General features: G+C 41.1%; 2 protein-coding genes across 2 annotated transcripts in view; one reads left to right on the top strand and one right to left on the bottom strand.

Moving 5' to 3' along the window:
* Nucleotides 1-3578, top strand: part of ltk (leukocyte receptor tyrosine kinase) — a 63472-nt gene extending 59894 nt beyond the window's left edge. The window contains exon 29 of the mRNA XM_044375252.1: nucleotides 84-3578. Coding sequence (XP_044231187.1) covers nucleotides 84-1163 — 1080 coding nt within the window. The 3' untranslated portion in view covers nucleotides 1164-3578. The remainder of the gene's footprint in view (nucleotides 1-83) is intronic.
* Nucleotides 3579-3730: 152 nt separating this feature from the next.
* Nucleotides 3731-14803, bottom strand: itpka (inositol-trisphosphate 3-kinase A). The gene is made up of 7 exons (XM_044375253.1): nucleotides 13913-14803; nucleotides 9572-9668; nucleotides 8893-9106; nucleotides 7472-7676; nucleotides 6472-6573; nucleotides 5910-5981; nucleotides 3731-5188 (listed from the first exon to the last, which is right to left on the bottom strand). The coding sequence occupies exons 1-7, from the start codon at nucleotides 14330-14332 to the stop codon at nucleotides 4916-4918; spliced, it is 1383 nt and encodes a 460-aa protein (XP_044231188.1). The 5' UTR covers nucleotides 14333-14803; the 3' UTR covers nucleotides 3731-4915.
* Nucleotides 14804-15318: the final 515 nt, after the last annotated feature.

Genomic DNA, 15318 nt, shown 5'->3' with positions numbered 1-15318 from the left:
TTTCACTTATTATTACATAAATATATGTTGAAATATGTTTTTTATTAATTCTTTGCTTTTTTTTTTTAATTACCTTTTTTAAGGACCCAGATGTGATCAACACACCCCTACCAGTGGAATATGGCCCCACCACAGAGGACGATGGCAGCACAGTAATCCGTCCCTCTGACCACACCCCCACCAGCCTCTCTCCACTCCTGGTGTCCCACCCTGTTTCCCAGGATGCCTCCTCCCAGCTGGGTCTCTCCCCTCTGGGCCTGGGTCCCACCCCTCTTCCTCCACAGCCCACCAAACCCCGCCTGCTCCTCCAGAGAACCCAACCTGTTCACCACGAAGTGATGTCGTGCCGCGAGGCACTGGAGCCATCCTGGGCCGAGCCTGTTCCTGCGCCCGGTTTAGCGCTGTCAGCGGCAGTGCCAGGTGTGTGCACAGGAGGCCACTGGCTCCACCCTGAGCCTCCTCACCACCGGCCGTGCTCCAGAAACAGCTCCTCCTCAGGGAGCCAGAGGCTGAAGAACAAAACTAAAAACCTGTGGAACCCCACATATGGCTCCTGGGTCTTAGAAAACTTCAGAGGGAAGAAAAGCCTTGCTCACACTCAGTCTATGCCACTCTCAAGCTCCACGTCCTCCACCTCCAACACACAGGCTCCACAGACCTGCAACACAACCTCAGAGTGCAGCGAGGCTGGGTGTGACAGCACCAACTGTACCCACCTAAGCCCTTCCAGTCTCTGCACTTCCTCATCTCCCTATCCTTCCTGCCAAGCTGCTCCAAGCACTTCCTCCCATAAGAGCCCAACAGGTGGCACCACTGCCAAAGCTGGCATGGACCTGGCTAAGCTTCAGAGTTTTCCCTGTGGCAACGTCAACTACGCCTATGATGAGCAAAGCTACGAGGCAGAGAGCCTACCTTTGGTTATGCCTAAAGCCCCAGAAGCCGTCACAAACACCAGCTCTGCCCCCAGTGTCTCCTCAGGGACCAGCCTGGGACTGGCACTTGGCCTCCATACTTCCTCATCTTGTATGCCCAAGCTGCTGCTGAAGCGTCACGCCAGCTACGGACACGAGGACGTGAGGAGACACACCAAAGCTGAGAAACCAACACGTGACCGAGACTCAGGCTTTTCTCTGTCAGAAGACCTCAGTGTTACTCCTATCTAAGAAACATTTTGACTGATATTAAAACTAAAATGTCAGCTGGAGCCCCTTTTCACTGTAGGACACGCAAACTGAGACTTGCGTTTGCTGGAATGAAGAGCATGACCACCAGGCCTCTGCCACGGTGTGAGAGGCGCCACATCGAATTATTAGAGCTCCTGGAATGCTGGAACACACACACACACACACACACACACACACTCACACACACACACTCCTCTGCACTGTGATAGAGAGCCTGGACTCAGAGCCTTTTGGGCTTCTGGTACACTGGTAGCTGAACACTGACCCTGAAACACTGGACGAAATGCAGCCCTGCGCTTTCTCACTGTCTACAACACTGGTGAAAGCTGCCATAAAAAACACTGCTGTGGTTGGACTCCTTTCTGTTTTTCTTTCTTGAAAGCTTTAGTATATGTTGCATTATTGTAAACAATTGGTTGGAATTTGTAGTATTAACAAGCCACAAATATTGAGCCATTGGGAAAAGAATCTCCAAGCTTTATTATAACTTTTAATTTCAGACGTCACAAATTCAAAAAAGGTTTTTTGAATGTAGAGTAACTAAAACCCTTTTCATGTGTTTCATCTTCACATTTTCACTTTTGGAACATGCGGCACTAGTCGGTGCATTTAAGTGATTCTGATTTGCTTTCTCCCCAGATAATGTGAAAACACACATCCTCCCAATTTACTGCAATAACATGTATTTTCTGAAAATGTTTTCCTAGTTTTTCTACATAGATCTTGTGCTTGAAACAGCAGTAAAAAAAAAACTTGGTGTTACTGAAGTTTTCAGACATGTCTTGTGGCCTTCCTCAGCAGATGGAGTTGCTCCTCAGTTGTCATAGAGATGGTTTAGTGTGTTATCACGTGGCCTAAGTATGGAAATGTAAGTGGTAACAGGTGGTCGTACAGTATCTGGGGGGAGAATGTAATCCCTCTCTCTGTTCAAGGATGGTCTCTGGTGTCAGATGTGAATGGACTTGTCTGTTTCCAGTGTTCATTCAGTCTCTTGTCCAGGGTCTTTTGCTGTTTTACTGATGTAGCAGTGTTCCCCACAGTTGTTGCAAGTGATGTCATGCACCACTCCAGATTTCCCCTCCAGGGAGGTCGTGTCTTTAGGTTGCACCAGCAGAAGATCTTAATGGAATAGTTCAATATTTGTAGTCTTGCAGAGAGTCAGATGACAAGATCGATGTCATGTCTATAAAATGAATAGCTTAGCTTAGTTTAGTATAAAGACTAGAATCAAGGGGAAAACAGCTGGGCTCTGTCTGAAGACAACGAAATCCACCTACTATTAAATGTGTTATATCTTGTGTGTTTAATTGTGATTTTAAAAGGGTGGGTGTGTGTGTGTGTCAGTTACTATGTCGGGCGCAATGACTTCCTGGTTGCATGTCAAGTCACTGTGTCCCTGCAAAGAAATAGTCCTGCACGTAACCCCTCTGTAAAACCACAACTTCTCATTTCTACAGTTCAGTCTGGACTAAAACAAACACAATGTACTGTGTAAATTAGTGCTGGTAGGCAGATCGTCAAACTTTGGAAAGAACCAGGCTAGCTTTTTTCTCCTGTTTCCAGTCTTTGTGCTAAGCTAAGCTAATTGGCTGCTAGCTGTAGTTCAGAGTGGTATCAATCTTCTCATTTCAAATGCAAAGCAAAAGCAAAAGCAAATAAGCATGTTTTTGAAAATTCGCAACTATTTCTTTAAGATGTTGAACTGTAAGCACTGACTCCTTGTGACTTTAAATCTATGGCTGGATATTTGTATATACTGTAATAATACTGTAATACTGTAATAGGAGCTTGTGCTGAGAATTATTTTGCCAAACTAGCTTACATTGATCTTGATTTGTCTTTGCATAATTCAGAGTATTCCTGACTTTCTTTCCCCGTGTCCCAATATTTACTTGGACTGCAGGAGGTCTCATAATACATGTACAAGTCTAATATGATGACCATGCAGCTGTGAAAATATTTGCTATTTTTGTACTCACTTCCTTACACTGGACTAACCCCATTGCATTTGTAGTTGTTTATTCATTTATGTTTATGATGGATCTGTATTTGTAGTTGATCACTGCCATTAGATGCCACTGCACTGCATCGAGGGATGTAGTGCTGGTAGTACCTATGTTTACTCAGCAGGGGGAGGTATTCAGCTCTGAAATACCAAACAAGCTGCTGCAGGTGTCTCAGTCTTATACAATTAATCAAAGATTCAATTCAGTATTTATGTTTTAGGTAATTCTTATTTAATCGACTTGGTAGTCCAATATGTGTCTTTATTTTGAGCCTAAACATGTTGATAGTTTATTTTTGAATATGTTAAGTGAATGGTTAAATTTATATAAGGGTTCTGAAGGCTTACTGTATGTTTTTATGCTCAGACCTGCTGATGTTAGTGTTTCTCTTGGTTGCTCAACTTGAAAATAACTAAAGTACATCTTACTCTTATAGTTTTCTTAAGACTCATTTGTGCCATTTAGAAATAATTGATTACTGTGGAATTTCTTCTAGAGTTTTAATGGACGGAAGAAGAAATCACCCTCACCTTACTCACAGTGTATATTTTTTACGGCCTGGTGCATTTTTTTTTTTTTTTTCACATTGAAACGTTTCTGTATTCTTTATGTAGCTGGTGGTGTTACGCCTCAACCAAAAGTGCAAAGACATTCTATGCAATATGCTGTCTTTTACACTTTCATCTAACCTAACTGTGCCCCAAATAAATCAACATATATATTGACCTCATTTGTGTGGGTTTGATCAGTAACACACAGTTTTGTCCCACTTATAAAATAAAAACAAGTGTTCTGGCTAACATATTAAGATACCGCAATAGAGTCTTACTATTGAAAATACGAGCAACAGTTTTTTCCCCTTTTTAATTCCACACATATTTTCATTCATGTCATTTGCAAAAAAACTGACATGTTGTATTCTGAGCTACAATAATGACCCAGACCTAATAAATGTGCTCTAACAAACAGAGCAGCATCTATATCCAACAAGTTCTGCAACAACACAAGAAATTACTCTAATTACATGTTTGATTATAAGAATAAAATCAGTGAAAGAAACATAAATTGATATACAGTGAAAGACAGTTTGTCAAACAGCAAAATGGATGATCCACTCTAATCATTATGCAGTATATAGCACTGTAATGACCATGTGTTTTAAGATGTAGTCATGTGACTGAGGTCTGTGAGCCAGTCGGAGTTTCATATTGAACAGAAACTTCAACATTACACTCACAGATGTAAAAACAAGCTCAATGGATATGGTCTGTGATTTGTGATTGCTCATTTTTTCCTTGTTTTAATTCAGATTTTACGACCGTTCCCTTGACATGTAACATCTTGTCCCTGAAACTGAAATACAGAATCCCTACACTTTCACTTCTTCTCATTTTGTAGGAAGCTGAATTAGTGTCAGTTCATTTGCTCAGTCATTCAGTAACAAGCTGCCTCCTCTCTGTTCAGTGTCTGTTACTGTATATCTTTTCTGTCAGTTTAGTATCAAATATGGTCACTTGTACCTTAAATTGGTAAAAACCAGAGCCCGGGATTACTGTGGGTTCTGGTCATATCTGCACTTTGTTAATGAGCTTTATTGAGCTCTTCCTGGACTACACAAAACCTCTTTTTAACATTGCTCACAGAGCACCCAAAGCATATGTGACACCTCTCTGTGGTGTCCATTAAAACAGTCTGAGTTCCTTTCACGCATCTATAAGTCAAAGGTCACTGACCATCTGTTTCTGTACTTTGGCTATTTTCTTTGGTAACTGAGCAAAAGGTTTCCTCGCTGCCCCCTTCACAGCTTACAGACTCCAGTGTGTGGATGAGGTTTTCCAACCCCCACAGGTAACCGTCTTCCCGGTTGCCCTCTTGCCAGGGAATGTCATGGTTTAATGTCTGGCCTTCTGGTAACGTCGTGGTCTTGCCAAAGTCAATAATCCAGACCTGTGCGTTGCCAGTGTGGTCATGGATGAAGAGGAGAGAGCTGCCAATGACCTGAGGAAAATAAGAAGAGTTTAATATTGAGCTTTCTTCTGCTTCTATCAATCTATCAATCCATATATGCAGACGGTGACAATAGGTGCTTTCGGGCTGCAGGAACTTTTTCACATTTCTAGGAACTGTTGGAGGAACTACCCCTTTTTTACTGCGTCTGCAGTGCAGGAACTGGGAACGCCGTTTTGAGGGACTTTTCTAACTCCTACTTCAGGGTAGGTACTCTCCCAACACAAGAGGAACCCTGAGTGACGTAAGTGTACAGTGATTGGTCGAACACATGAGCCAATGCAGCTCCAGAAACCACCATTTTTATGTATTTACATATACATATATATATTTTCATCTCCTTTCCAACTCCTTTCCATTATTATCATGAAACCCACAACACACAACTCTGATTAGCATCCTCCATCTTTTTGTTGTTTTATCTTGCGCAGAAGTGACATTGCTATACCAACCGCCAGCCGGCTTACGTCACTTCAGCGTTGCTATTGGCGCTGTGAATGCAAACAGAAAAAAAGCCCTTGAAAGTATGTAGTTTTCCAGGGAGCTTCCCTGTGGGTAGTTCCTCACAGGGAGTCCCCAGAACTGTTTGGTCCAAAAGCACTTAATATATAGGAAAACCTGACCTAAAACCTGGCTCAAGACCTTACTTTTAATGTTAATGTTTGTTTTCCCTTTAATTTGTCACCCATATGAACTGTAAATTAGTCATCACCTCGTGTTGCTTGAAGAACTCTGACATTTTCAAGGCCTGCTGGATCTCCGTCAGTCTGCTCAGGTAGGACTTCTGTGTTATACAGAAACAGAGATGGATGTATAGTAAAATATTAACATCACCTGAACTTTAAAGCCATTAATCTCAAATAGCATTTAAACTGAAGTTAGAATCTAACTAATAATGTTGTAACATTAAAAGGTTTAGACACAGTGTATATTTGGGAACCTCCCATCATAATAGCTAACTCAAACAGCATTACGGTGTGAATATTTGCTTTGTGACATGCGGTTTGCTTATGCAGTTCAAACACCTTCAAGCTGTTTTTATTCATCATTAGACTAGCTTCAACCTTCTTCAAATGTAAACACTGAATACACAAAATAATTACATGAATGTACACGGATGTGAGGCCAAACTGATCTGGCATGTTTGTGTAGCCTTTCAGGTAATGCCTGGAAGTTTGCTCTGTATGTATGCACAGAACAGTGTGTTTTCTGTTTGTCCATACATGCATGGGTATGTACTGTGTATGTGCAGAGGATGACTGGCTGCCACGTACTATGATGTCGATGTTCCCTCCAACAAAGTCTTTGAACACCAGGATGACATCCTGCTTTGATCTGGTTTTCTTGAAGTCAGTTCGACATGTGCCATCACATTTCTGAAGAGAAGAAAGGGACTGAATAAGAAGATCGAACAATAAAATGACTTTAAACCAGGTCTTTTACTTAAGCTTTGTGCATGTGTTGTATTTCTCATAACATACAATACATTTTAGCATTTTGTGACTCTGCAGCACAGGTCAAGACATAGGCAGACAATGTACCTCTGATTTGACTGCATTTATATGCATTCTTTAAACCTGCAATGATATATTTGGCCACTTGGGGGCAATCTGTAAACAAAACATTGATATGTAATCACCTTATAAAAATTATTTATGCATCCAGTAGACACATAGAAACATTAGTATTAATTTGGAGTTGTGTCTCTGGCCACCAAACAAATTTAATTTCAAAACTCATTCTTCTTTTAACTTTGTTTTAGATTCTGCAAACTCCTGATGGAAAATATCTGGCTTTTTTAGCTGCTAATTGCTCCACTGTGTTCACCATCTAGACCCTTAATTTGTGGCTTTCTCACATCTGGCTGCTGCAGCCAAAAATGACAGGTTAGAACTGTGGGACTGAGTCAAAACAGTAAGGTTGCTGGCGTAAAACCAAAACAATAAGCTGAAAGACATTAAAACTTTCAAGGAACTGGAGCACAGAGTGATAAGCATGGGCGGGTTTATCCTTATGAGCAATCTTCATCGCATTACACACAGTCATTTAACCCATTGTTCAACTAAAAATATTGAATAGAGCAGAATAGTGCAATTCTATGTTTTTAGTGCTTCATTAACTGTGTAAGTGTGTTTTCATTCATATTTAACCTCACCCCAGAAATCATCCCGTCATAAACAAGCTTTCCTTAGCTTTACACTATAATTATCCTGTTATTAACACTTTCATTGTGGGTAAGTGGCATATCACTCCCCATATTCTGTCTCCCTCTACCTTGATCCCTTCTATCCTGAAGCCCAGGGTGTTGGTGGAGCTCATCGTCTCCCTCCACTGCATGTAGCGAGGTTTGGTGACACCACGTTGGGTATGCTCCTGGGGGGTTGGCCCTTCGCTGTCTACCTCCACCATCTTCTTATACAGGTCCTCCCTCGGCTTGGGCCGTTCCCGCGCTCGCACCAGCTCCTCCTCCAAGTAGGTTCTGAAACAGAAGGAGGATGACTAAATCCTTCAGGTGCAGGAGCTGTATTTTTACATCTGCATTGTATCTTTGTATTTGTATTTGATCTGCATTCACATGAACAGGAATGGCTGTTTACTTTCAGGGTTTGTCTTGTATTCACACCTCAAGTTATCAACATGCAAGACACATAGTTAACAGACTCATGCTGTTCTTTTTATGAAGCCAAAGTGACTTCAGTATATTTGCATTGGATTAAAAAATTAAATGGTGCTTTGTTAAGAATATAAAAAGTACTTTTTGCTACAAAATCAACATTTTCAGTTCTCATTAAGAGAAGGAGGATAGACTTTCTTTTGCTGAACTAAGAACCAGAGTAGAAGGAAGAGAAGACACAAGCACTGCATAAAGATACCACTAATGAACTGCACGGCTGAGAGCAACACTCTGTACAAGAATCCACTTCTGTTGAACAGTAGAGTAATGTACGTTCACACTTGGCTTATTTATATTAGGCAGTTATGGACAAACATGAAAATTTCAGTTTCAGTTTGTGAGCTGCACTTCCTCTGTGCTGAAGAGGGAAGCTGAGAGGAGACTCCAGAGCACAGAGTTTAACTATGTGAAAGTCTCAGTGTGTGTTTGTGCAAGTTAGCGGTTTTGCAACTTTGTGGTTAGAAGTGTTTTTGACAAAGGGGAGTCTCCAGGGACACCCTGAATGTGTGAGTGTGTGTGTGTGTATGTAGCTTCAGAAATACAGACATAGATTAGACAAATAAAGTGATTTGTTTATGTGTGTTTTATCATGTGTGTGTGAGTTTTGTGCATATGTGCATGTGTATTTGTGTCTGTGTGCATGATACAGTGAGGCACCCCGCCCGCTGTGGCAGGAAGCCAAGCATATAGCCTGCAGTTACAACAGGTGTTCCCTTGTAGAGCAAAAATGCTTTAGACAGCACGCATTGTCACCAGTCTGCACATGTCTCATTAATCCATTTCAACAGAATAACAGCATTAAACATTAATATAAACAGCAAATACATAAATAAACAAGGATATTGTAATTATCTAACATGATCATTTTAAATTTGCACTTAGTGTAGAAGAAATAAAATACAAAGAAATGAAACACGTGTATGAAAGATTTTAGATTATTAACTAATCAAAATCCATACAAAGAAATTAAACATAAAAAAATGAATATTTATCATAGCAAATAAATACCTTACTTCCTTACCTAATTCCCATCTTGCAGTCCATGACATTGGGAAGGTCAAAATTCGCTAGCAGGTCAGTCATATGAAGGAAAGACTCTCCGTCTTTCTCCACAACGCCATGGTAACCGGGTACAAATGAGAGCAGCGCGTCACCCTTTAGCTTCTCAAAACACTGCATCTCGTTTTCTGAGAACTTCTTCAGAATAGTGCCCTCATCTGCTGCTTTGAAGTTACCTGAGGTGAGATAAAGGCATTATTGTACGAGCACTCAAGAGCACCAGATGTAAGAAAATGCCTCAGCATTTTAAAGATACCCTAATGTTTTTATCAGGCGATGATCCTAAATCTGAGGATTAGAGGGAAATTTTGGCTCTGACTTCCAGCAACTTCTCCTTCTTACAAATCAATCAATGTTTGCGTCCTGTGCAGGGCAGCAGTGGTAAAACAACAGGCCAAGCTTCAAGCATCTATGACAGCAAGTGTTTTTTTAATGTCTGATCTATGACCCTCTTTTGTTCTTATTTCATAAAGCTGTAGAAAGAAAATTTGACACAACACAACAAAAATCATACAACAAGACCAAAAACAAATATCTTACTTTATGTTAAAGACTGCACACCAAATACTCACAGTAGAGGCAACAAGTGAAACAGGACATTAGATTTCATCACAAACAGTGATGATCTGAACAGGTCATACCTTTATGCCCAGCAAGCTGCACCCAGTTTAGTTTTCTCCTCTGCGTAGCACTGAAGGGCCAGTGGACGATGGTCTTTAACTTCCACCATGGCTTGCTCTGATGAAGAAATACAAACAGAATTGAATAGAATACAACAGAGGAAATTAAATGATCTAAATCTAATCAATTGTAATGTACTAAAGTGAAGCATTGTTTCAAGTTTTGGGTGTATCCGTGTGTCGTTGTTCACATAAATTATCTGATGAACAGGAAGAGATAATGCAGGTCACCGACCTAGGTCCACTCTATACTGTCTGAATAGGAATCTGATTACATAAGCTATTCTACCCGGTAAATCTGATGCCAGGGTTTGATTTTCCACTGTGGGAAACCTCTGATGTAGGTCAGCTAAATGCCATTTCTGTGGAAACTCATATCTGCACTCAACATCTCTATTCAGCACCTCCATTTCGGTGCGATGGTGGGCTCATAACTTGGATTCACACAGAGAGAAGCCTAAAATTAGGAGCAGGACCATGATTTTGACATTTTTTGGTTATACAGGAAAGTTCCTGCTTTTATACTCAAATAGGATTGAGAATTTCACACTCTAACATTGACATAATTTACAGACAAATCTGAAGGTTTGCTGCCAAATAACCCAGGGTGACACTGCCCTCTCAACTCTGAATTTTCTTTGTGTCATATGATTGTTTGCGGCAAACAAAGTCCACACTGAATCCTGAACAAAGAAAAAATATGACTGAGGGAGCAAATTATCTTTTCTTTGCAGAAATGTTTATTTTTTATGGTTGTTTGTTCAAGGACTCCTTTTTCCCACCCTTTCTCCTTCTTTCTCTCCCTTTCTTACCTCACAAACACACACACACACACACACAGAAAAACACAGTAACAGCTTGTATATTTCACAGAGACACAGCAGTGCTTCACACTTATGGGGAACTGCCTGTTTTATTCCCTCCCAGAAAAAAAAAACTCAAATGACACATACTTAGCTCAAATGCAAAATAAACCAAATAACTCATTCTCAGTCGTTGGAAAGCAAAACCAGTGTTCTTAGATCCTGTCTTTAGGTGTTGAAGAGGTCATTTCATTCTGCATGCTCTGATTGAAACAGGAAATGAAACAGGGACTCTTGTGTTAGTGAACACTGAGCTCATGTGTGTGTTTCGCAGTTCATCATTCACACTAATAGCAGAACTCTGCAGCAGCCAGCCAAGTCTCTCTTAAATGTCAGGCGATATGCTTCACTTAGTGCGTCTTGTTTACTGATAATATCACACAGCAAAGGTGTCAGACTTCCACACAGGGCAAATCATTGGCTTACTTATTGCAAGCAAATATGGCGAGGCACATATCAACTACAACTTGAGTGGATTTTGATTGAAATACAGTAGAGTTATTTATCCACAGACTGAGAGGGAAAGGAACACCTCGACAACACAGCAACATAACAACCCTGCAGCTCTTTGGACAATATTTATATTTCAAACATAGTCTGACCGCGGTGTCATGGTCAACCTTGATGACAGAAACCACAAGACTTTGTATTGATAATGCTTGCAATAATACTGGTTTCACTCTCAAGCTAGAACTTAAATAACAGGACACAAATTAAAAGAAACTAGAGCTGCAAAGATTAGTCGATCAACAGAACATTAATCAGCAACTATTTTGATAATGGCTTCATCATTTTGAGTCATTTTTAATGGAAAAATGGCCAAATTCTCTTGTTCCAGCTTCTTAAATATGAATATTTTCTAGTTTCTTTAATTCTTTATTATAGTGAAGATGAAGATGGGTTGTGGACAGTTAGTTGGGACAAAACAAAGCTTTGGGAAACGGTGATTGACATTTCTCACCATTTTCTGACATTTTATAGGTCAAACAAGTAATCAGTTAATTGCGGGAATAGTTAAAATAATCGTTAGTTGCAGTCTTAAAAGGAGCTGAATATTTCAAGCAGACAAAATGTTTGCTTTCTGATTGGTTTCCTCAGCACCCTACACCCTGCTCTCTGCTCTGCCAGAGACTCCATTTCTTTGTAGCACCTGCCCTGACAAGCTGACACAAAACCGTGCTGGTCTGAGCAGCCAGAGTAGTCAACAGCAACAACATTTCCAAGACATTTCCAGGGAGTGATTAGAACAATGCTGACATGACGTGACTCAGACAGACTGGTTTTGTTGGCCAGCTAGCACACGTCTTCCACGTGCAGCTGTATTGTCATCTTGAAGCGCTAATGCATAAACCAGAGCGAGATTTAACAAATTAATCCTGCTGCAATGATGAGCCTGTTTGTCTGTTTTGAATCTCCATCAAGAAAAGCACTGTCTACTAGGAATTCATCTGTGTCATAAGTGCTTTAAAGTGTGAACTACTACAGGCTAAGTGCCGATACACAAGTGTTTCTAACTTCCTGAAGTGGTTCTTTGTTAAATGTCAAAGGACAAGGCTCAAATTGGCGACTGACCACAAAAAAACATCATTACACAATGACATGTTAGCCTTTGCCTTACTGTGTCTGTGTGTGTGCGTGTGTGTGCGTGTATGTGTGTGGGCTGATGTGTGGGCTGACGTGATCAACATATTTCCATTTAAATTACAATGTCCAAAAGAGCAAAATAAAGTGGCTGGAAAGAGCTTCTGTTTAGGAAAGAATTCACACTGAGAATGACTTGATTGGACAATGTTACATTCAGCTACGCTAAACTCTCCTTCACATGAAGGCACAGGCTTAAAAAGCAATGTGTATTCAGTCTGTTTGAAAGAAAGTGACAGCCACAGATCCTGTATGGCGAAGGCAAAGAGAAGCGATAAGACCATAAACACACACACACACCCCATGATAGTCTGAAACAAAGTCTAATGTGGTGACAGTGTAGACAAAAAGCAGATTATGTTGTTAACTAAAGGGCAGAAACGCTAAGGTGACTCACTACGATCACACTTCCCCACAATTCACATGGAAAGATTATTTTAAAGCTTTAAAAGCTGCAGAAACATTTTTTTCCTCTCTTTGAAAGGAAGCAAATATCATTAGAGGTAAACAGCGCTATTCAAACGCATATACGAGCATGTTCAGTCAGACCGAGACTTGTCTGCCCCAAGAAGAGTTTTATCAGCCAAGAATGTCAAAGGCAAACAAATTTCCACCGTCAGCATCTATTGAGCTAAAGGCCAGTCATTCAACACTAGTGTGTGTGTGTACTGAAGGAGGGAAGCATAGTGTCAAAGGTCATACTTACAGTTCCAAAATACCAATTTAATGACTTGTTTTTGACATGCAACAGATGCATCTCTATTATTTTCAATGTGCATATTTTGTGCACTACTGTGCAAAAAACATGATTATTAATATAGCAGATGGCTCAAAGAATACTAAGAAAGAGGATGTTTGTGGTTTTTGAGTCATTAAATCATTAAAGCTGCTGTGTTTTATTTGTCATATATGCACCATGTGGTCGATAATATGTCACAACAAAGGTTTAACAGCTTCTTCGCTTCGATTTTTTCATGCAACAGCCGGGATCATTAAGGTGATGTGAAAGGTTTTGATAACCCATTAAACATAAGGAGAGATAACGTGATTTCAATGGGCACAATCAAATTACCTGAAGATTATCCTGCACTCTCTGTAGCATCAATCCTCAAGCTTGTCAAACGTTTCTTTTTTTTACATGATCTCAAACTGATGAGAGCGAATTAACATATGAGTCTGATCACTGCATCTGACGAATGAAATTTCCCAGATCTCAAAACAACATGAGGACAAAACAGATTTGCAGGAGAAAAAAAAACCCTCTGAAATGTGGAAGTGACTAATTTCCCAGGAGGAGTCTTTACTGGAGAGCTCACTTACACATTCTTATGGGGAATCTACAAACTTTACACAAATACTAACACTGTTATCACTCTGTAACTATGCCCCTTCTTTGAAGTCAAAGTGATCCCACTGGTCTTCCCGTGAGGAAGTTGAGTGCTCACTGTTGTTTATGTGCTGCTGTGCTTCACTGTTTATTGTTTTCAAAGCATCAGCTATTAGACCTATACTGTAACTGGCTTATTGTAGAAGATGCAGACTTGCAAAGATACACAGGAGGTCAAGAACCACTGCCAATTTCAGCTGTTGTTGATTTAGTAATGCATTACATAGCAGAAAGTAGAGGCAAAAGAGTGTATTGAATTATTTTATATATTCTGTTATAGGAAAATACCATAAAATCAAATAAAGGTGACCCCACAGAAACCCTGTCTATGACCCCTCCATGGAAAATCAACTTTGAGAACCACTTATTGCCTTCTTGCAATAAAACTTGATGTCTTTGCAGTTTACTCACCTCTCCAGTGTCCACCAGATGCTCTAGAGTGATGATGCCTTTACTTTTGCTCTCGTTGTCACTGAGTAAGTCATCCTCGGACTCCACAACAGAGGAGCCTGTAGAGGAGATGGAAGAGTTGGACAGTTTCCTGCGCAGGCTGCCGTCAACCGCATCATCCCAGTCCTCTTGCTGCATCTCCCGGGAGGAGCCGCCTCCCTCCGGGGTGATGGTAACCTGCGGTACCCGGCGCGCGTCCATCACCGTCGGCGCTCCGCTTGCGGACGAAGGGGCGACTTGAGCGGCTTTTTGAATGAGCTCATCGCAGATCTTGGTTGACTTCCCGGCTGGTCTTCGCTCTAAACGAGACCCCTCGTTGTTTATACCAGTCCCAGGGAGCCCGAGGTCCTTGGAAGTCTTCCTTCTGCACTCTTTGGGCATTGGAGCCCTGAATCCGCCGTGAGGGCGCACGACGAGATGCGCAACGCCGCTTCTCTTACAGCTCGAGAGCTTTCAGATCAAATCATTTCACTTCCAGAGAGTTCAGACGCAGCCCGTCGTGAGTTCTGGTGTTCACTCTGCACTTCCTTGTTGTTTCTTTTCCGAGATTTGTCACTTAAAATGCCTCCGTCAGCCTCTTTACTTTTTGCGTGCTGTCGGTTAGGGGAACCCCTCTCTGATGGTGGTGGCGTGGCTCGAGCGTCTGCGTGGTTTTACCGTGCACACGCACACGAGCACGCGCCGGCGCACTCACTCACAACTGTACCAGGTTTATTATCTTCCGCATTGACTTCCCGACTGAAGCAGCTGGCAGGTTATGTGTTTGAAATGTAGTTGAAGAAGAGATCTGTCACCAAAATGACTTAAACTAGAATTTATAGTCGTCAAGTTGTTCAGCCCTCTAACATTTTTGTTATTTAAGTTGCTGCGAGTTTATTAGAGACACAACGTTTCGGTTATGGGGTGCCTGACGGTGCATGCTGTCTCTATAAACTCACTAGTGGTATTGTGCGGGAAATACATAAAAAAAACAAAAAATATTTGAACATTAAATTATCAGATGGGTGACGCTCCTGTGCTGTTATACTGCTGACACATATCTTCAGAAAATCCCTCAGAGCAAAGATTGAGTGTGAAGAATGTGAAACCAGATGATAAAACAGAACAAAAAACGAAAGAACTGAAACTTAAACTTTCACTGAAAGTGAGATATGTATCAGCATTATGTGTCACCAGGCTACATGTGCCTGGTTTTGATTCAGTGAGATATGATTAGGTTGTTTGTCTTGTATTAACATATTGTAGGCGTGACAAAGGCGTGATCTAGCAGGTCAGGTCATCTTAGATCTGTGAGGGTTCGGGTTCAATGAAACTGGGCTGAGGTGTGATACACAGTTAAAGAGTAATGATGAATGAGAATAGAAGAG

The sequence above is a fragment of the Thunnus albacares genome, chromosome 15, assembly GCF_914725855.1.
Source record: "Thunnus albacares chromosome 15, fThuAlb1.1, whole genome shotgun sequence".
In the NCBI taxonomy this organism is placed as follows: Eukaryota; Metazoa; Chordata; class Actinopteri; order Scombriformes; family Scombridae; genus Thunnus; species Thunnus albacares.
Note: the sequence above shows the minus strand (reverse complement) of the source record. Positions and strands in the feature narration are given on the sequence as shown.

Coding starts and splice junctions, on each gene's coding strand:
- itpka (XM_044375253.1), bottom strand. CDS start 14,332: ATGCCCAAAGAGTGCAGAAGGAAGACTTCCAAGGACCTCGGGCTCCCT. Junction 7,677..8,892: donor GACTGCAAGATGGGAATTAG/GTAAGGAAGTAA, acceptor CTTCTGTTTCAG/AACCTACTTGGAGGAGGAGC. Junction 6,574..7,471: donor TCAGGATAGAAGGGATCAAG/GTAGAGGGAGAC, acceptor TCTTCTCTTCAG/AAATGTGATGGCACATGTCG.